At 47.5% G+C, this 22,702-nt stretch overlaps 1 protein-coding gene across 3 annotated transcripts in view; it reads right to left on the bottom strand.

Moving 5' to 3' along the window:
• The window catches only part of acot13 (acyl-CoA thioesterase 13), a 35,169-nt gene extending 12,730 nt beyond the window's left edge, over window positions 1-22,439 (bottom strand). Inside the window, exon 1 of one of the 3 annotated variants that reach the window (XM_072509725.1) lies at window positions 21,997-22,439. In XM_072509725.1, coding sequence (XP_072365826.1) covers window positions 21,997-22,080 — 84 coding nt within the window. In that variant the 5' untranslated portion in view covers window positions 22,081-22,439. The remainder of the gene's footprint in view (window positions 1-21,996) is intronic. The other 2 variants (XM_072509726.1, XM_072509724.1) reach the window with 2 other exon arrangements.
• Between the last annotated feature and the right edge of the window lie 263 nt (window positions 22,440-22,702).

The following is a 22,702-nucleotide window of genomic DNA, read 5'->3' as shown; positions in this document are numbered from 1 at the left end:
TACTGTGACTCAAGGAAGAGATCCTGCATTCTGGAAGCAGAGTTGGAAAGACAGACTGCATATGGTGCAACAATTTTGCAGGGAATGATACGAATGTCTGAAATCTTGGGATAATCTCACATTTGCTGTTCCATACAATTATCATTATTCATGTTAAATGTACGTGAATTCTGATCCACATTGAAGTTAAAAATACTGTTATGGGCGAGGGGTTTTCAGAACCCCAAAATGTATCATGGAGTTCAACCAAACTCTCCCTTTAATGGATTTGTTGCTTTTCCTAGCACACGGCTTTTTCCCTAGGTGTGGGATTACAATTATAGACACGTGGGTTTTTAAACACAAAACACTGTTTATTCCATGAACTCAACTTAACATCTTAAATAAACATTGGATCTCTTAACACCCCTTACTTCAAAGATAACTCAGAAAATATTGCAACAGTAAATAATTTGTAAAATGTTCCTTCAAACTTCCAAGAGACTTAACACCTTTAAACAAAATCACAACAGGTTAAAGGTTTACTATTATGAGTTTAAATCACCCAAATGATCCAGAGATGGTCTTTTATGGCAGAAATCCAGCTCACTGCAAAACACAGACACACACCCAGCTCTTTTCCAAACCAGAACTTCTGTATAGAACCTTAGTTAGGCCACACTTGGAGTATAGTGTTCAATTCTGGTCGCCACACTACCAGAAGGATGTGGAGGCTTTAGAGAGGGTGCAGAAGAGATTTACCAGAATGTTGCCTGGTATGGAGGGCATAAGCTATGAGGAGCGATTGAATAAACTCGGTTTGTTCTCACTGGAACGAAGGAGGTTGAGGGGCGACCTGATAGAGGTATACAAAATTATGAGGGGCATAGACAGAGTGGATAGTCAGAGGCTTTTCCCCAGGGTAGAGGGGTCAATTACTAGGGGGCATAGGTTTAAGGTGAGAGGGGCAAAGTTTAGAGTAGATGTACGAGGCAAGTTTTTTACGCAGAGGGTAGTGGGTGCCTGGAACTCACTACCGGAGGAGGTAGTGGAGGCAGGGACGATAGGGACATTTAAGGGGCATCTTGACAAATATATGAATAGGATGGGAATAGAAGGATACGGACCCAGGAAGTGTAGAAGATTGTAGTTTAGTCGGGCAGTATGGTCGGCACGGGCTTGGAGGGCCGAAGGGCCTGTTCCTGTGCTGTACATTTCTTTGTTCTTTGTTTTGTTCTTTGTTCTCAAGCTGCTGTCTCAAACTGGCTTTCTCCTTTTAATCAGCTCACAGCAAAACAGCCAGGCACTTTTAAACTGCTTTCAGCAAAACCAGCCAGGCACTTTTCAAAACTGAAACTTCAAAATGGCTGAACTAAGCTGAGCTCCACCCACTCTCTGACGTCACTGTTTTTCTTAAAGGTACATTGCTTACACATCCATTTGTTAAAGGCACTCTTGCATGACAATACAAAAAGTAGAATTGGATTGGTATTTCTTCATTTGGGGGTCATTCAGTAAATTTAGTTAACACTACTCAGGGAGTCCTGTAGTAATAGCTTCGTTGAGAATTTGGAGGCAGTTTCGCCAGCACTTCAGGTTGGGGACAGGGTCAAAGGAAATGCCGATTCGGGGGAACCATAGATTTGATCCAGGGAAGTGGGATGGAAATTTTCGGAGATGGGAAGAGAAAGGAATTAGGACATTTAAAAGACTTGTTTCTTGGGGGTCGGTTTGCAGGATTGAAGGAGCTGGGAGCGAAGTATGGGCTGGAACATATATTTAGATGCTGTTGCTCGAGAATAATGTTGTTGAACCACAAGCCTTCCCTTATATCGATCAAATGACCACACAACCAGTTAGTTAGTTCAAAAGATGGTTTATTTACATACACAAGCGTTACCTCAACATGCAAACACAATATCTACTACGAATTAAACTACACCCATCAGCAACAATAACCTATACTTAACTTCAGGGTGACCGGCACTGTGCAAATGGATGAGGCCTTTATCTGGATTTCACTTGGCTGGTTCGAAGAAAGTGGCTCTGTCTCTGCTGGGCTCATCCGTCAGGTAGCGATCGTTGGTCTTGAACTTGGCTGGCTGTTCCTACTACGATTGGGTTGGCCGGATCCAAAAGAGACAGAACACATGGCTGTATCCTCTTCTTTCCCTCTGGGATTTCGCACTCTTTGGGGGGGTCCTTAACCTTTGACCCAATAGTTCGACAGGGCTCTGGTCACTCTCTTCGATTTCAGCCAATGAAGGGGCAGGTGCCTTGGTAGCTGGACGGGTCCTGAGAGGTCATTGACCTTGGCAGTTGTGCTTTCTGAGTAAGGGAGTGGTGCTGATCAATCTGGGGTTGCTTGATTGGAGTTCTATTGTCCTGGGAAAATGGGCCATTAAAATGCAAACGAGCAGGGGTTTCGATCAGGTCTGGTTACCTGTGTTTTAGATACTCATAGGCTGTATCTAAAGTCTGAGTCCTGGGTTGGCCATAATTCCCATGGTCCTTTGCAGGTGGCCATCTCAGATGGCTATATTCCGTCCTTTTGATCCTGAACGCGAAGCGTGGTGGATCACACTACTGATTCCTGTTCATCCTTGGTGGACCGGTCACCCTTGGTCAAGGCAAGGTTCTACTCTACTCTATCTTATGGTTTGGGACCTAATATTCCATTAATACATTCATAAATCTAATCATCTCTAACGGTTACTATAATTCAGGTCACTATAAAACATTTAATTTATCTGCACAGTTGATCTCTAGCTAACGCTATCTAAGCTACTCTCATGCTGCTGGTGAATATCAAAGAACTTATATCCAGTACAAAATTTAAAACAGCAGTATTACATTTCTACTTAATCCTAATAACGTTAAAGAGGTACATGGTTTATTTTTAGCAGCGATTGTTACATGAATTCAATTTTGTTGAATTCCAAAGAAGGGGGATCGGACTGTATATATCGGGGAGCGGGAGGCTTTTGCTCGCCATTTACAGAGTCGGAGTGCCTGAATGACACTGAAGATTATTGCAATTACTAGAAGAGCCTCTACTATGTATGAAAGGGGGTTCCATTTGGCAATGTTTTTGCACCAGGTGGGGGTTTCGATGTCTGTCTTTATGTGTGGTGTAGTGTCCGAGCTGGTGGTGGCCTGGTGTGTGGTAGTGTTCGGGGCTGGTGTGGGTTTTTTTTAAAACAGTCCGTTGCGCGCGCAGTTGCAGAAGTCCAGCGATGATCCAAAAACATGTCAGCAGTTCTTGCTTCATCCTGTGTTTTCTGTTTTCCGTGTAATCCTGCAGGTGCAAGCATAATATCTGTTATTATCTTTGGTTACTATCTCGTTTTATTAGTCTTTCTCTCCTTACTCCAATTACCCGTTATGATTGTCACCATGTGTGACTCCCTCATTTTTATTTTTTGAAATACCATTTTGGAGAGACAAGAAATTCAAATTTTTTAAGTACAGAGATTCTGGCAGCTTGTGGTCGATGCAGGGAGTGGGCGGACAATTTCTTCGACCAGTCTTTTCTTTACTTGCAACCAGTGGTGGTTGAGGCTTATCTTAACCAGCCTGAATTTCAGGGCGGCCAGTTTTATAGAGTTTCGTCCCATGGTTCAGAGGTAGTTTGTGTGTAGCAGCGTGTATAGCAGCAGTGATTAGCAACCAATTGTGTCATATGTGTAAATAGCAGGTGGGGAGCGACCAGGGGGTCGTGGGAGGTAAAGGAAAGGGGTGAGCATACAGAACATGGCAAAATGCATTCTTTATACCACAACCAAAGGGAGAGTAGAGAAGGTGAAACTAAGGCCTGCCAAAGGCAACGCAGAGTATAGAGAACCATTCCAGAGCGTACAAAGTGACGGGAAAATGAGGTGCGTGTGGGCCGCTGCAGGATAAGAATGGGTGGAATCCCCGGGTAGGGCGGGGTTAGTGCCGTTACTCCACTCTCCGAGCTTAACTGACCGGATGAATTTGGGGTCCTCAGGTAGGGCGGGGATCATCTTTCTCATCATCTGAACACCTCAGGATTCTGTACCAAACAATATTGTAAAAGCATTACCGAAACGAGAGTCAGTGTCTGAATCATCACCATCTCCCGGTTGCCAGACTTGTGCCTGCCGTTTCTGTGCCTTGGCCGCGTGGGCAGTCGGATAATCCGAATCATCGTGGCTTACTAGGCCGCAAGAGTTGTCGCAGTGCCAAAGAGGCGCTTGTTTGTCGTGAGGCGTAGGGGCGTTGGGAGTCGAGGGCAAGTTACTCTGGTTGGGCGGTGGCTGTGGGAGGGCATATAGGGGGTCAAAGATATCTAAGTCGTGGTTCCAGGGGCTGGGGGCAGAGAGATCACGCCAGTGTTCAGGGATAGTGATCAAGTCCGGGAGGCTCTCACTGTCGTCGGAGTCAAGTTCAAGGTGAAAGTCTGTACCTGTGGGCGGAGACAGGTTCGGGTCTGTGGGCGTGGACAAGGGATAAATGCCGGTATCATTGGGGGAGGGTTGGCATAGGGGTTGGACTAGGTTGTCGATGGCAGGGGCGTGATCGTCTCCTATTGCCAGAGAGATGTGGTGGGAGTGGCTACATTGGGATCCGTAGGCTTTGAGTTCGTTGATGTGGAACCAACCAGTTTTACCGTTGGCGTACGTTATATTGGACATGGAGGGGCTCACTTTGTCCGAAATGGAGTAGGGTCCTGCAAATTTTGGGGGGAGGAAAAAACTGGGGTTGTAAAGTGAAACAATTACTTGCTGACCGACTGTGTACTCTACGAGGTGGACGGTTTTGTCAAACAGGCTTTACTCTGCTTCTTTCTAGCGCCTAATCGGACAGGGGCAGCGAGTTGTGCCGCTTTAATGTTATCTGTAACCTGTTGGACTCTTTTTCATGGGTGAGGGAGGTTACTGTAGGGCTTGCCAAATCGAGGCCTAATAAATATTCAATACCCTTCATGGGCCGTCTGGTCATGAGAGTGTGGGGGGTGAAACCTGTGGAACTGGAAACGGTGTTCCGAATAAACATGAGAGCAAATGGGAGGACCGTGTCCCACGTGGTATTGTCCTGTTGCACCATCTTCCTAATGGTCGCTTTTATAGGTCAATTCATTCTCTCGACAATGCTGCTGGATTGGGGGTGATACGCTTAATGGATTTTCTGCCTGATCCGACTCTGCCGGTGAAGTGGGAACCTTGGTCTGACTCAATGCTGCGGGGGAGACCCCAGCGTGTGAATATCTGTTGGGTCAAAATCTTAATGGTGGCCTTTGCTGTGTTTGTCCGTGAGGGAAATGCTTCTACCCATTTAGTAAAGGTGTCAATTACAACCAGCACGTACTTGAAACCATTTCTGCAAGGGGGAAGGGGGCCAATGTAGTCGATTTGCAAATTTGGCCAAGGGCCATTCACAGGTCGGTTATGATGTAAGTGTCCTTTCTTTGAGTAACGTTCGGGATTGTTCTGAGCACAGATGAGGCAATTCTCGACATAATGGGTTACATCGCTTTTTAAATCGGGCCACCAACACAAAGGTCTTAAATGGGCAATGGTATTGTCTATCCCCTGATGTCCGTGTCCGTCATGAAATTGGTAAATGAGCTGGTTTCTGTCCTGGGTGGAGACCACATAAATTCCGTTTTTTAAAACTATGCCGTCCTGTACAGTCAGTGCGTCCTTCCATTTATCATGGGGGGCTGGGAAGTTGCCGTCTAAACCCCGTTTGAGGGTGCCGTCTGCTTTTTGGACTTGGGATAGATTCTCAATATTGGTCTGGGAAACCTGGACTGAGTGTATCGGTTCGCTTTCGGGTGGCTGCCAGAAGTGACCATGGCATGATCCTGCTTTGGCTAAGGAGTCTGCCTTTACATTATCGGGTGGGGAGGAACGATGATGGCTTCTTACTTTAATGATACCATATGTGCGATCTGAGGCTGTCTTGAGATTGTGCTTTAACAGCGGGGCAGAGGGTAGGGGTTTTCCATCGGCTGAAACAAAACCTCGAGATTCCCACAGGGTTAGGAATTCTGTTAAGCTGGTGCACACATCCAGGCTGTCTGAGTGTATGTCTGCGGGGGTTGGAAAAGAGTCGGGGTGCTGAATTACATAGGCTTTGGCTGCAAATTCTGCTGCTTGTGAACCTAGGTGGCTGGGCAATTTTAAAGAGATCTCTTCTAGTGGGCATCCCTGCGCGTCTTCTACGTAAATTCCACAACCAGTAATTCTAACTCCATTTTAGATTGTGGACGAACCGTCTACATAAATTTTTAAAGCATCCCCTGTGACTCTGGAATCCTGTGCCTTACTGCCTGCTCGTGGGTGTAGTGACTTTGGGATAAAGGGTCCTGTGTGGTGTTGGGCTGCTATGATCTGGCACTCACGTGGGGTCCCTGCATATTGGAGATTATCGGCCAGAAATGTATGGGTTTTGGTGCGTTTTACCGTAATGTCCCTGCCTTGTAACAGTAGTGTCCAGCGAGCTGCTCTGATTTGGCTGACTGAACCATCCTTTAATCTACCGTCTAGTAATAGTTGCGTGGGGGTGTACTCGGTCAAGATTGTGACTGGGTTGAGGCCTGTGATGTACGCAAAGTACTGTACTGCCCAGAAGACTGCAAGCAAGTGCCATTCGCAGGCTGAGAATCCTTGCTCTACGGGGTCTAATACTCTTGAGGCATAGGCTACGGGTCCTAAGTGATCGTGTCGTTCTTGCAGGAGCACTGCTGATAGGGTTCGGTCGGTGATTGCTTCTTCTATGGCATAGGGCAAGTCTGGGTCTGGAACTTGTACAGCGGGGGCTGTGCCTAGGGCGCATTTTAAATCGTCAATGGCATCTGTGTGCTGCGGAAGCCATTCCCATGGGGCATTCTTTTTAAGGAGCTCTGAGAGTGGGGCTGCTTTGGTGGCAAAACCATCTATGTGATTTCTGCAATATCCTACCAAACCTAGGAATGACCGGAGTGCAGTGACATTTTGGGGCAGGGGCAATTTAACGATGGACTCGATCCGTTTTTGCTCAATTTCTCTCTTCCCATGGATGATGATGGTGCCTAAATAAAGAACCTTTTTCCTTTAAAATCTGGGCCTTTTTGGGGTTTACCTTACATCCGATTGATTGCAGTAGGCCTAGTAATTCAGATAAGAGCTCTACGAGTTCCTCTTTTGTGTCCGTTTGCAAGAGCAGATCGTCTACATATTGTATGAGGCATTTGGGTCAGGAAAATTTAGAAAGTCCATTGGCCAATTGTCAGTGGAAAATGGAGGGGGAGTTATGGAATCCTTGTGGGAGTCCACGTGTACTGCTGCCCTTGAAACGTAAATGCAAATTTATACTGGCAGGCCCTGTCTAATGGGATGGACCAAAAGCCATTGCTGATGTCCAGCACTGTGAAATATTTTGCCTGTACTCCCTGTTTGAGCATGGTCGTGAGACTCGTGGCAACAGTGGGGGCTGCTAAAGGGGTTACCTTATTAAGTTCTCGGCAGTCAATCGTTAGTCACCATGAACCATTGGGCTTTTTTATGGGCCAAATTGGGGCATTATTTGTGGACGCTACGTGTCGAATAACTCCTTGGTCAAACAAACTGTTAATAACCTTTGAAATCTCACCCTCGGCTTGCTGTGGGAAACCGTATTGCTTTTGCAGCTTTGGATCGGGACCTGAAATCTTTATTATACCTGGGATCTTCCCACAATCGTGTTTGTGTTGTGCGAACGAAGCTTTGTGGTTTATGAGAACCTCTCTAATCATCTGGTCTGCACCAATTGTTTGCGGATTAAACCAATAGTCCCCTACTGAGCAAATCCTGTTTTCATAATCCCCTACTGTGAGCGTAGCGGGAGCCCTGGCTGTTTTAGCCATTCGCCATACACATTTGTTTACTGGGTCAAACGAAAGGTTATGGGAGCTCATAAAATCAATGCCTAAAATGTACTCTGCGGTTTGGGGTAAGTCAACTAAAATGATGGGGTGTTTGGTGCTAATGCTCCCTATCTGAATGGGTACGGGAGCTGTGATATATCCTTGTTGTACGTGGCCTGTGAATCCACTCAGGGTGATGGTGTCTGTGGTGGGCCATTTGTCCTGTTGAAACATTGTGGAGGAATTTAAAGTGGCGCGAGGTCCTCCTGTGTCCCAAAGGAAATTGACTATGAACCCGGACTGTGCCTGTAACTACTGGTCTGCCTGATTTGTCCCAGCGTGTGTCACAGATCCAGGTTGGGGACTCTGAACACCGTCAATCTGTGGAGTTAAACGCTAAGTTGTCTGAATGGGTGCTAACATTATGCATGGACCTAACATTGTTCCTAGGTGGGGGGTTTGGTTGTTGGTATCGTTGATGGTTCGGGGGGTTTTGTCGGCAAACGCGGGCGTAATGTCCCATGTGGCCACAATTGTAACAACCTCGCGGTGCCTGTGCTCAGGGGTGCTGTCCCTCGTGTCTACCCTCACTTATCCATGCTGGGTCCTGGCTAATCCTAACTGGGTGCATGTTTGCTTCTATCTCGGTCTGATCTGTCTGTCGGTGTAGGGTTTGGTCCCATGCTTTAGAAAGTCGTTTCAATACCCAAACTTCAATGTGAGTGTGGTCTGCGGTGTCATAGTTTACACAAGCCTTTTGACCTGCGTCTGTGGCATGCGAGAGTAAGATGCGGGACCATTTAGTGGTGTCCTCCTCATTTAGGTGTGCACGGTTCAATTGTCCGTAGACTGCCATGAAATGAATCCATAGGCGACCAGCAAATGCGGTCGGATGCTCTCCCTTCTTTTGCCTGCAGTGATTTAAACCCTCGACTGGATCTCCTTTGTTATACCCGATGGCATCTAATATGGCTGTTTTCATTTGCTGTAGGGTTCCTCCTCCTACATTTTGGGGTTCTGGCAAAGCTGACCTTATGGACTGGCTAAGGCTAATAACTATTAGCTTTACTTCCTCTCTCTCGTCTGGGCCGTACATAACCTTTTGTTGGCGCACCTCCTCAAAGAAGCTGTGCGGGTCTGCGGTGGGCTGGAATGGACTAATTTTCGTGCAAGCTGCTCTTAATTGGGTTATGGATAGTGGGGTGGTGTAAACGATAATCAGGCTCACCCTGATCCGATGACTTGCGTTGTGTGGCAACCGGATTCATGGGGGTCGAATTGCAAGTGGGGGTGTGTGCTGCCTGTGTAGTCGTTGCTGCGCGTGCTTTTCTTTTTGGGGTGTGGGGGGCTCGATTTTGATTTCCCCTGTCCTCTATGTATCTTTGGGCGCTTTCGGTTAACTCTTGCCAATCAGGAGCATCTTCCTCATCTAAATCCTGCCCGAAAGTGTACCTGAAGCTATTCTGTGCTGAGAGTAGCGACTGTACCTTTTCTATCTTCAGTCGGCATTTCGCATGGTCAACGGTACTCTGCCTCAGTTCCTTAGTGGAGCTGTGGAGCGCTCTCAAAGCTGCCTTTAAATCTGCGCATTTGCTAGTTAGCTGGGCGACCTGTTGTTCTGTCTCCTCTCTTACCAGGACTGCACGCTGTGTCTTGGTAGGCTTTATCGTACTGGGTCTGGAAGCTGCTACGGTGAACTAGACAAGATTGATGTGTGAGTTTTACAGCGGCCATTTCCTTATCCTTAGCTGCTAACTGTTCCCGGAGTTGCTCAATTATCTTCTCGCTTTCGTTACTGTTTACCTCGTTCTTTTCTTCCTTCTCAATTAACTGCCTACGGAGCGTCTTCACGACCTCCTATGTGCCTCGCCACTGTGCCAAACAAGACACTATTGCCATCCGCTTTCTGACTTTCCCTACATTTTTCTTGTGGACCTCACTTAGGTTCTCCCACCAAGTTTGTCCTATCTTTCCTGGACCTGACTCATCATTAGCGCAAAAATTCGACCAAAGGGGCCATCCTTTCCCCTTTAAGTATTTCCTTAACTCTTCCTCCCATATGGGGCATTGCTCTGCTCTGTTGGTCGCTGCGACCTTGGGTTCCTGTGGATTCATCAATCGTTCCATTGCATTAGTGGCCATTACTTCTCTTATCTCTTTCACTTACTTTTAATTTGGGACAGGGGAATAAGGTGGCGGTTTGAACAGCGGGTATGGCTTAAGCTATTATCTGGCTCACAATCCCTCAATAGTTGTACACAATTCTAACGAGTTTACCTCACTCTTCCTGTTAGGTCGCATGCAGGTTAGTACACACTTCCGAAATTCAGTTATTTGGTCGATATGGGACTCGCACCTGTGGTTCTTTCTCTTTCTCGCAATTGGATTCAGACTTTGTGGCTTCTCTCGGAGTGACAAAGTCACTTCTAATCGAATCCCACGAGAATCGCCAATAACGTTGCTCTATAATAATGTTGTTGAACCACCAGCCTTCCCTTATATCGATCAAATGACCACATAACCAGTTAGTTAGTTCAAAAGATGGTTTATTTACATACACAAGAGTTACCTCGACATGCAAACACAATATCTACTACGAGTTGAACTGCATCCATCAGCTACAATAACCTATACTTAACTTCAGGGCGACCGGCACTGTGCAAATGGATGAGGCCTTTATCTGGATTTCACTTGGCTGGTTCGAAGAAAGTGGCTCTGTCTCTGCTGGGCTCACCCGTCAGGTAGCGATCGATGGTCTTGAACTTGGCTGGCAGTTCCTGCTACGATTGAGTTGTCACAGGCCGGATCCAAAAGAGACAGAACACATGGCTGTGTCCTCTTTTATCCCTCTGGGATTTCGCGCTCTTTGGGGCGGTCCTTAACCTTGGACCCAATAGTTTGTCAGGGCTCTGGTCACTCTCTTCAATTCCAGCCAATAAAGGGGCGGGTGCCTGGTTGCTGGGCGGGTCCTTTGCGGTCATTGACCTTGGCAGTTGTGCTTTCTGAGTAAGGGAGTGGCGCCGATCAGTCTGTGGCTATACCGGTTGCTTGGAGGCCTATTGTCCTGGGAAAATGGGCCATTAAAATGCAAACGAGCAGGGGTTTCGATCAGGTCTGGTTACCTGTGTTTTAGATACTCATAGGCTGTATCTAAAGTCTGAGTCCTGGGTTGGCCATAATTCCCATGGTCCTTTGCAGGTGGCCATCTCAGATGGCTACATTCCGTCCTTTTGATCCTGAACGCGAAGCGTGGTGGATCACACTACTGATTCCTGTTCATCCTTGGTGGACCGGTCACCCTTGGTCAAGGCAAGGTTCTACTCTACTCTACTCTGGATAGTTGGGGGAATCTATGTGTTGAGCCAGAGAAAATGGGCGAGATACCAAATAAATGAGTACTTTGCATCAGTGTTCACCAAAGAAAAAGACTTTGCAGAAGATGATTCTTGGGTAGGGTGTGTGGATGGTCTGGGTCATGTTGACATCAAACAGGAGGAGATATATGGAATGCTTGCCTTCATTGGACGGGGCATTGAGTATAAAAATTGGCAAGTCATGCTACAGTTGTAAAGAACCTTGGTAAGGCCACACTTGGAATATTGCCCACAATTCTGGTAGGCACACTACCAGAAGGATGTGGAGGCTTTGGAGAGGATGTGGAGGAGTTTTACCAGGATGTTGCCTTGTCTGGAGGGTGTTAGTTATGCGGAGAGGCTGAGTAGACTCAGACTGTTTTCATTAGAACGACAGATGTTGAGGGGTGACCTGATAGAGGTCTACAAGATTATGAGAGGCACGAAGAGTGGATGGGCAGACACTCTTTCCCAGGATGGAGGGGTCAGTCACTAGGGGGCATAGGTTTAAGGTCCATGGGGCAAAGTTTGGGGGAGATGTGCGAAGCAGGTTTTTTTACACAGAGGGTGATGAGTGCCTGGAACACGCTGCCAGGGCAGGTTGTGGAAGCAGATACCACAGCATTCAAAATGCATCTCAACAAATACATGGATAGGATTGGTATAGAGGGATATTGCGCTAGGAAGTGCTGAGGGCTTTGGCCCAGGGTTGTATCATGACCGGTACATGCTTGGCGGGCCGAAGGGCCTGTTCCTGTGCTGTATCGTTCTTTGTTCTTTGACTTCATACTGGAAGTAGACCGGTGATACTCCGAGGCCCCGACCGTAGAGCTCCTGGCGGAGAGGAAAAAGCTACAGATGGACTTTGGCCTGCTCTCCACAAGGAAAGCTGTGCACCAGCTCCACCAGGCACGGGGGATCCTGTACGAGCACGGAGACAAAGCAGCCGCTTGCTGGCTCACCAGCTGAGAAAGCAGGCAGCCACGAGGGAAATAGCCCAGATTAGGGACAGCAAAGGCAATTTAGTAGTTTAGCCGGAAAAGACCAATGAAGTATTCGAGACCTTCAATCAGGGGCTGTACACGTCCGAGCCCTCAGTAGGGGACTGGAGTATGACGCAGTTCCTCGATGGACTGGACATGCCAGTCGTGGGGAAGATAGGAGACGGGGCCTGGAAGCACCACTTAAACTAGGAGAAATCATGGAGAGCATTAGCTCCATGCAGGTGGGGAAGGCGCCGGGACCGGATGGTTTCCTGGGGGACTTCTACAAAAGATTCGCAATGGCACTGGCCCCCACTTGCGGGAGATGTTCATAGATTCACTGACGAGGGGCACCCTGCCACCTACGCTAGCACAAGCCTCAATCTCGCTGATACCTGAGAAAGCCGAAGACCCAACAGAATGCGGTTCCTACAGACCCACTCGCTGCTAAACGCAGATGCGAAAATATTGGCCAAGGTCCTAGCCAAGAGGAAGGAGGACTGCATACCAGAGGTGGTAGCAGAAAACCTGACGGGCTTTGTCAAGGGTAGACAACTAACATCGAACATCAATCGCCTACTGAACTTGATCATGACCCCATCCGGGGAGGGAACCCCAGAGGGTTTGTCTCTCTGGATGCAGAAAAGGCCTTTCACAGAGTCGAATGGAAGTACCTCGTAGAGGTACTGGAGTGGTTTGGGCTTGGATCAGGATTCACTGCCTGGGTGAAATTCCTGTATAACGCTCCTAACAGTGAGAAGAACGCAAGGATCCCAAAAAGAGTACTGCAGAACGAGATCCATGGGGGGGTCTAGCCCTCCCAAAACTGCAATATTATCACTGGGCGGCAACCACGGAGAGCATAAAGGGGTGGATAAAGGAGCCAGAAGCCTAGTGGATGCTTATGGAGGAGGGCTCCTACAGAGGGACCTTCCTCCGGCCCTAGCCAGGCGATTCTCCCATCTCCACCTAATAAATATTCAACAAGCTCAGTCATAGAATCATCCAATCCCTACAGTGCAGAGGCCATTCAACCCATCGAGCCTGCATCTGACCCTCTGAAAGAGCACCCTATGTAGGCCCAATCCCTCACCCTCTCCCTGTAACCTCACATAACCTTTTGGACACCTAAGGGGCAATTTAGCATGGCCAATTCACCTGACCTAAACACCTTTGGACTGTGGGTGGAAACTGGAGGACCTGGTGGAAACCCACGCAGACATGGGAAGAATGTGCAAACTCCACACAGAGTCACCCAAGATCGGAATCGAACCCGGGTCCCTGGCGCTGTAGACAGCAGTGCTAACCACTGTGCCACTGTGTCACCCAGTGTCACTGACAAATAGTCTGCAATTGGTCACTGTAGTAAACCGTTTCCAAGGTAATATAATATTCTTAAAGTGGCTAAACAGGAATTATCGTCTTCCAAAGCAAATAATAATTACACCAGAGTGTAACAAAATTACAAAGGATTGAAAGAAGACCACATAGGATTATTTTCTTGAATGAGCTAATTTCAGCTCCAACTGCACTAATCCTCCAAGCATCAGAAGCTTTTGTGTAACACAAAATCAACAATAAGCTGTGCTGCTTTCCTAATTCAGCTGAAAAGAAGAACATAGAACATAGAAAATACAGCACAGAACAGGCCCTTCGGCCCACGATGTTGTGCCGAACCTTTGTCCTAGATTAATCATAGATTATCATTGAATTTACAGAAGTTTTATTGTTGCGTGAAGTTTGTATTGCCCTTTCTCAAATCATACCCCTAATTCAGTGGGTCACAGAATAGTGGATATTTAGCAACAAATTGCTGTGTTCATGAAATCTTACTACACAGAAGGAGGCATTCAACCCTTGGTGTCTGTGCTGGCTCCTAATCATCTTCCCCATAAGCCATTTTCTGGCCAATGCTGGATGTGATTTTATGTCCAACACATTATCTTTCATGTAAACAATTATAATGATTATAATCATTTACACCCCTTCCATAGTAGACAGTTTGCAAATACTTTACAATTGGGAAAATATATTATCAAGAAGGTAACAAAGACTGAGGGGAAAATTAGAATGCAGAATGTAGAACCGGCAGGTTGAAGCAAGAGAATGGAAGGAGCTGTGGAACTTTGCAAGGAAGGGTGAAGGATTTGGAGGGCAATGTGCAGATTAACTGAACTTGGTGGTAAAATTGGAGGCTAACAAGGAGGATGATTGATAAAACAGTCTGCGAGGTAACAATGGCATTAATGGTTTTGTCAGTGAAACGGAACGTTGGGAGCTGGGACGGTGGGGGAGTAAGGGTATGAGCTGGCTGTGTTCCAGGCATGGAAAATTCCAGTCTTAGTGGGTCATAAGGCAAGAGGGTCATCTTTGAATCAAGCACCACCTGCTTTGGTTGGATAATGTAGGCAGCCAGGGACGGGGGCAGGGGGCAGAGCTGATCTACTGCCAGAGCAAAATGGAGAGGAAGGTTTTAGTTTTTTCGACGTGCAGATAAAATGTTTGCGACTCATCTAAAACAAAAAGGCCTTGAATTTCCTCCATATTTGTGCAGAGAGAAATGCATGACAAATGTGAGAATCAATTACTCATATAGAATCCCTACAGTGCAAAAGGAGGCCATTCAGAGTCTGCACCAACCCTTTGCCCAGTCTCCTGCCCTATCCCTGTAACCCCATAACCCCACCTAACTTTTTGGACATTAAGGGGCAATTTAGCATTGCCAATCCTCCTAACCTGCACATCTTTGGACTGTGGGAGAAAACTGGAGCCCTGGAGGAAACCAACGCAGACACGTAGATAACGTGCAAACTCCACACAGTAACCCAAGGCTGGTATTGACCCCGGGTCCCTGGCGCTGTGAGGCAACAGTGCTAACCACTGTGCTACCATGCCACCCTCGATGTGGAAAATGGTGGAAATTTGGGCATCAGTAAACAAGATGCATAAGTATAATGCCCCAAATCTTCTCAACCTTTTACAAATATCTCCTGATCCCTACACCCGAATCACTCTCCACACAGGAAATGGCCAACTTTCAAAGGCAAGTATAAAAAAAGGGTAGGATCTACATATCTACAACCCAATGGATGTCAAAGAATCAACAAGCAAACAATGTCAAAGAGTAGGATAAGGCAAAAAAAAGGTTCCGTCAGATGGCAAGAGCTCAACACTGCCAAAAGCCAAGAGTATAGAAAGTCCATGAGTGAAATTTAAAATAAATTAGGAAAGCAAAGAATGGTCATGAAAGAAATGTTGGAAAAAACAAAGATTTTTATAGAATTTACAGTGCAGAAGGAGGCCATGCGGCCCATTGAGTCTGCACCGGCCCTTGGAAAGAGCACACTACCCAAGCCCACACTTCCACCCTTTTCCCCATAACCCAGTAACCCCACCCAACACTAAGGGCAATTTTGGACACTAAGGGCAATTTAGAATGGCTAATCCACCTAACCTGCACAACTTTGGACTTTTGGAGGAAACCGGAGCACCCGGAGGAAACCCACGCACACGGGGGTGGGGGTGGGGGGGGGGGGGGGGGGGGGGGTTTATGTTTTATAAATACATAAAGAGTAAGAGGATAATTAAATAAAGAATAGAGCCAATTAGAGACCAAAAAGATACTTGTGTGTAGAGGTGAAGACGTGAGCATAGTTCCAAATGAATACTTTTCATCTGTTCTCAAAGAGAGGGACAAAGCAGATGTAGTTAAGGAGCAGAAGTGCAAATTATCGGATGGGATAAACATGGTGAGGGAGGAAATATTAAGGTGCTTCGCATTCGTGAAAGTAGATAAATCAGCAGGCCTGAGTGAAACGTAACCCAGATTGGTGAGAGAAGGGAACAAACAGCAGAGGCTTTGACCATCATTTTCAATTCTTTCTGGCTAGAGGTGTGACACCAGAGGACTGCAAACTGCATCATTGTTTAAAAATAGGGGAAGCATTAGACCAGGTACTTTACAGTCAGCCTAACCCTGCAGATGGACAAATTACAGGTACAAATTCTGAGTGACAGAATAAATCACCACTTAGAGGAACACAGGACAGTCAGCATGGATTTGTGAAAGTCTGTGACTAACTTGATTGAACTTTTTGAGTAAGTAACAAGGAGGGTTGAAACGGGTGCTTATGTAGCCTGCATGGATTTTAGCAAGTCTTTTGACACGGCCCCGTGTGGCTGACTGGTCTGAAAATTAAAAACTCATCATCCGTGGGCCTGGCAAGTTGGATCCAAAATTGGCTCAGGGGCAGGAAGCCCAGGGATAATGGCCAATGGTTGCTTTTGTAACTGGAGGTTCTGCAGGGCTAATTACTGGGTCCCTTACTGTTTGTGGTCCATATCAATAATTTAGACTTCAGGCATGATTAAGAAGTTTTTAAATTATACAAAAATAGGCCATGTGGTTAATAGTGATGAAGAAAGCTGGAGGACTGCAGGAAGATATGGACAGAGTGGTTGGGTGGACAGTGTCATGATATTCAAACACACACATCATGATAGACACACCAACAGACAAATCAGAACACACAACACCACAACCAATCACAGAAAGATATAAAAGCACAAACACGACACCTGGTGGTCAGTATTAGCTGGAGACGAGGACCAGGACAGACCTGCTACATGACACACTCAGGGAGACAGCACGTGCAGAGTATCCCGAACAAACTGTATATAAGAGTTAAAATAAAATAGAGTTGTACCACATACAACTGTGTTGGCTCATCTGTGCACCAGAGAACCCAACACCACATGGTACAGGAGTGGATCGATACCTGCCGGCATACCTCAGTGTACAGAGACAACCAGCAGTGCCCAGGCAAAATGATAGAGCTCCCGGTTCCGCAGCCGCTCCAGTGCCACGGCGATCTCCGCGAAAACTGGCGGCGATTCCGGCAAGTGTTCTAATTGTTCCTGGTGGCAGCTGAACTCCAAGACCTGGATGATAGCGAAAAAATTGAATTTCTCCTCACCATCGCCGGTGCAAGGGCAAGAGAAATATTCACAAGGTTCAGGTCCTTCAGGAGGCAGCAAAGGTACGATTACCAGGCAGTCCTGGACAAATTCTCCAAGTACTGTGAAGAAAACGCAATCCAATCGGCAAGTAAAGGTAAGAAAAGCGGCAGTACTCACCTCGTGGCCGGGATCCCGGAGCCCGAATTCCCAGAGGCCGAAATCCCGGGCCTGAGAGGGGGCTGGGTCGAGGTCGGCGGCCATCTTGCTAAAGGTATCACGCTAGCACAGTTGCGCGAGCAGTGCGCAGAACCGGAAGTTTCGTTTGCGCATGCGCAGCATCTCGCGCATGCGCAGTCAAGAAAACGGCCATCGGTAAAGGAACAGCGATCTGAGCATGCGCAGTCGCTTCCTACGTGCTACATACCGAGCGTCAGGATGTCAGAGGCCCCAGACCGCACCAATTTAAAGGGGAAACGTCCCAAATCCAATTTAAAAGGGAAACGTCCCAAATCAAAAAAACAAAAATCTGTTAAAGCTGTAAAACAACCTTCCCTCACCTGGAATGACAGCACATTGCCGCAAATTGACCCAGGAGATGAATTTGACTTCCGAAGAACCCTCCGACAAGCAGTTACCTACGCACAAGCCGATGATTCCGACCTCGAATACTTCGATGACGATCTTTACAGTGTTTCCGGACCTCGCGAGCCCAATGATAGCTCCGTGGTCTTATACGACTATGACTCGGACGAACCTTTCGTGTTGCACATTGGTGGCCCCCACACTGAATCCGACGCAGATGCGGATTCATTTTTCGGATTTGAGGATCTTCAACCCAGCAGATATGACGTCCCAACTTATCAGTACCGGATGATGCTGCAGCCTGACATTAACAGACAAGGAGCGGTGCAAGCACACGAGAGCGCCCTGCTGCCACTTAGAGCGTGGTCCACGTCCCGCTCAATGTTCCCGACTCTATGAAAGAAGACATGCAAGACTCCAGAGCGCAGTACTCGCATGAACCAGAAGTGACTCCAGAGTCACAAGCCTCCACAGCAAGCTCGTGGACAGACTCCACAATTGCAGAAACGCAAGACTCCAGAGCGCAGTCCTTGCACGAACAAGAAGTGACTCCAGTGTCACAAGCCTCCACAGAGAGCTCGTGGACAGCCTCCACGATAGAAGCAACGCAAGACTCCAGAGCGCAGTCCTTGCACGAACAAGAAGTGACTCCAGTGTCACAAGCCTCCACAGAGAGCTCGTGGACAGCCTCCACGATAGAAGCAACGCAAGACTCCAATGTGCGGTCCTTGCAGGAACAAGACCATGAGGGTCTAGCAACCTCTCCTGACCAACCAGCGGCAGACGATGCAAGTCTGCCATGCTCACGTGAACAGCAAGAAGGCTATAACAGCCTACCATGCTCCACTACACAGCAGCATGACCATGACGGTCTCTCATGCTACAATGAAGGGCAGAGCGCTGAAGACTGTTCCAGTCCAACTGAAGACAAGCCAAAGGAATCGCCTCTTCCAAGCCCGAAGAAAAAAGGTTTATGCGCTGACCTTCAGGATCATTATAGCCGAACAGAGATTAATAATGCTGCACGGTCACAGAAGGATGCTGAGGATTTGCTAAAGAAATTAATTGAATGTTTAACTTGCAAGGAGCAGACTGAGAATTGCCAGTGTTTTAGTACGGATCGAAAAAATGGACAAGACATTGATCCTCAGGTAATGGAAATAACACAACCTGAATCATATCTACAGCAGGGACAAATGTCTCCCTTCAACACAACGCCGCAAAGTCCCAACTTCGGAGACCAGCAGTTAGTCAGTAATGACTCTTCAAACCTTGAGGGGAACAATAATTGCATTGAACCTATACACACTCCACTGATAAATGAGCAGAACATTGGAGCAAGAATCCTGAGGACACCGAAATCGAGTAGCCAGATAATGAATTTAAAACCCGCAGCAGTTTCAAGTGAACCAAGTGTGCTTTCCACTAATGGTGAAGATGCAGATAAGGTCGACCCGATTATCCATTGTACCACACTAACCCCAGTGATTAAGCAGTTATGTATGGGCAGTATAATGTGGGCAATTGAGAACAGTAAAAGAGAGACTGTGACCATGCCAGTCCCAGCAAAATCAGACCCAGAGACCATGAAGGCATGTACATTAGACAAAGATACATATGAGGTACCTGAGAAGAAAAGTGAAACGGAATGTTCTTTGGAAAATAGTACAATGTCGATAGAAACATTGGATCCTATATTCGAGACCATACATATGGGAGAATTTGGGGGTAATAAACAAGGTTCTGCAATGTCTGGGGGAAGATTTAAAATTCCAAAGAAGAAAAGCCCAAATGAAGGACAACGGCAAGACAATGACAGTCCACCGACATGGTGTGCACCACCAGATGAAAACTCTTACAATTTACCCAACCCTAGTGAACAGCAAGCTGCTAATGAGGATCTATCCACGGGATGTGAGACGAGTGACGACAGCATCCCACTTCCCATGCAAAAGGTGCAAGGTGACAGACCTCGCCTAGTGCGTACCGAGGCACTCGACAATCACGGTGGGACCACTGACGACTGCGGTGGCGGCGCACCGCTTCCACCCTCGATGGCTCGAGCCTCTCCACTGGTCGGTGCATTCCTGCATGTTCTGACTCCAGAGGTGCAGCTTCAGGGAATCTCGGCTGCCTCCAGTGAACCTGTTGGGACTCCGGACGGGGAGCATCGACGGAAGGCAGACCGGACTCCAGATGGGGAGCAGCCAAGCACCGACTCTGATTCGCGCACGCCAGACCTTGCTCCGGACGGGCGGTGTCGCGGTCTCGGTGATGGCACGCTCAGGGTGACGGCGGATGCCACGGCGACAGGGAATGGATCGCGTGGCAGTCCCACTGGGTCGGCAGTGGCGACCAGCACCGGCGGTCCAAGACGGACACACCAATTCGCGCCATCGCCAGACGTTGATGCGAGCAACAATTCTCTCTCCAAGGCGACATGCTTCGACGTTTCTCTGCGGAGTCGCCCTTCCGGCACAGCAGGTGGCCGGAACCAGCGTGCACGGTCTCGGCCAACTTCCACATCTGGCACAGTCATCGCCTTGCATGATATTAGTGATGGTGCTTCTTCGATGGCAACGACCCATCGGCTACAAGATGCCGTCCACCACAAACATAGAAAGAAAAAAGACTCCACCTTGTTCCTGGCATGCAGGGCGGATGGATTGGTGCGTAGGCGCAATCAGCGAGCTTTGCGCCGCCTTCCACGCTCGCAACTGAACCGTACGCACACGCCGGATCCTCCACTGGTTCCCAAGGATGACTTCGTGGAGATGCCACGGATCATGCCCCTTCCATCGCCACCAGAACCAAACCACAGCCAAGGCAACACTAACAAAGATGTTGAATGTTATATTTGCACGAATGAAAAACCAAGCACTGCACGAAGTACAACAAATGGAAAAGTAGAGACTTCGGCAGCAGCATCACCTCCAACAGTCCAAGGTGAACCAGTGTGAACCCAAATCTCCACAGCTGAACCGGCTTGAGGACCAGCCTATTCTTGAGGCAGTCACCCATTAGACTGGACTTATAACGCTGTTCATACGTTCAAAAAGTCAAACACTTCTGTATTATAACCTGTTGTTGTTTATCGTTCCAGATATCATCTGACCGGACCACTGTTCAAGTTTTTTTTTCTCGCATTCATGTTTTGTTATGGTACAACCTTGTTAGTGTGACGCACCCGACATCGCCCCATGTAAATAGTTACGTCATATACACACGCTGTACACAACACACACACACACTCTTAGATGCACTCACGACACAATTATATTTATAACCACGTAGGCACATATCTTTGTAAAAAGGGGGGATGTCATGATATTCAAACACACACATCATGATAGACACACCAACAGACAAATCAGAACACACAACACCACAACCAATCACAGAAAGATATAAAAGCACAAACACGACACCTGGTGGTCAGTATTAGCTGGAGACGAGGACCAGGACAGACCTGCTACACGACACACTCAGGGAGACAGCACGTGCAGAGTATCCCGAACAAACTGTATATAAGAGTTAAAATAAAATAGAGTTGTACCACATACAACTGTGTTGGCTCATCTGTGCACCAGAGAACCCAACACCACAGACAGGAAAGGGATAACAGCTCTCACCCTTAACCAACACTGGTGAAAATTTTGGGGACGCCAGGAACGGGGGAATCCCAGTGTGGGGTCTACGCCTCCATTTTCACATCTCTACAGATCCCCCATGCTGCAGAGTATTTTCCTCAGTTTAGTTTCCATTGCTGACTTACTGCCTTTACAGCCACCAGAGGGAGATCTTAATTTAATTCAATTCCTAGTCCCAAAGGTTAAAGGGCAATGTGCGACCCAATGCCTACCAGTTGCAGAGTAATAAAGGTGGCTTTGTTAGTGGTTGCAACACCTTTTAGTGTCTCTTAGGAACTGCTGAATATTCCACACATAAAACTCGAGACCGTGGAAGTAAATAAGTTGCATCCATGTTAATTTCGGTCATTGTGCAGTAAAACAAACCTGGATATCATTTCCCCAAAAACATATCAACGCAGTCGGAACAACTGCTCCCCTAGTCTGGGCACTATTAACATTCTCCATCGAACTGTGCAAAGACACATTAAGAATGCCAAGTGTGGCCATCTGAGTCAGATCTTTACAGATGGTGAGGGTGTATGTTTTATTTTGGGGGAGGGCTGCTGTTAGTCTCCTGAAATGCCCCCGATTAAACCCCTTGGCTTCAATAAAGGCTGGCGACGCTTTGAATCAGAAAGCTGCCAGCCATCGCCTACCTTATTCAAAACCCGATCGAAGCCGGTTCCGCTCGTCAAACCCTGGACGACCTGCCTCAGGGCGCTCAAGGTCGAAGCAGCCATAGCCTGAAGTCTGGTCCAAGCTTGTAGCTGCCGCTTGGCAGGCGAAGGGGAATTGTGCGGAAGGCTCTCGGCTTGCAGCAGGTTAGTTGTTGCAGCTCCAGCTGATCAGCACCTCCTCTCCCGGCACCAGCAGGTCTCAACACAGCTCTGGCAGCAAGACCTTCCTCCACTCACAGGCTCCACTGCTCCCCCTGCTAACCCACTCGCTAACTTCCGTTCCTTGTTGCACTGGCCTTTCCGAACTGAGCCAGTTTTAGTCGATCTCTTTTAAAACTTTTTTTTAAAAGAATCAGTTTCTTTACACAGTCAAACTTGCTAAAAATAAACAGTTTGAGGCTTTATCTTACTGTCCAAAGGTCATGAAGTGAAAAGTGGGAGGAATAATTAAGGTAGGACCAATTCTCCCTGGGGTGGAACTAACGTTACGCATCTTACACTCCCTCATTGGCGTTTGGAAGGATGAGAGGCGACCTTATTGAGACATACAGGGCAGGATTCTCCGGTCACCGACTCCGAAATCGCGTTTGGCGATTGGCCGGAGAATCAAAGTTCCCGACCAAATCGGGGACGGGGCCGCTTTCGCGATGCTCCTCCCCCTCCAAAGCAGCATACTCGGAGGGTA

The sequence above is a fragment of the Scyliorhinus torazame genome, chromosome 6 (genome assembly GCF_047496885.1).
Source record: "Scyliorhinus torazame isolate Kashiwa2021f chromosome 6, sScyTor2.1, whole genome shotgun sequence".
Classification (NCBI taxonomy): domain Eukaryota; kingdom Metazoa; phylum Chordata; class Chondrichthyes; order Carcharhiniformes; family Scyliorhinidae; genus Scyliorhinus; species Scyliorhinus torazame.
Note: the sequence above shows the minus strand (reverse complement) of the source record. Positions and strands in the feature narration are given on the sequence as shown.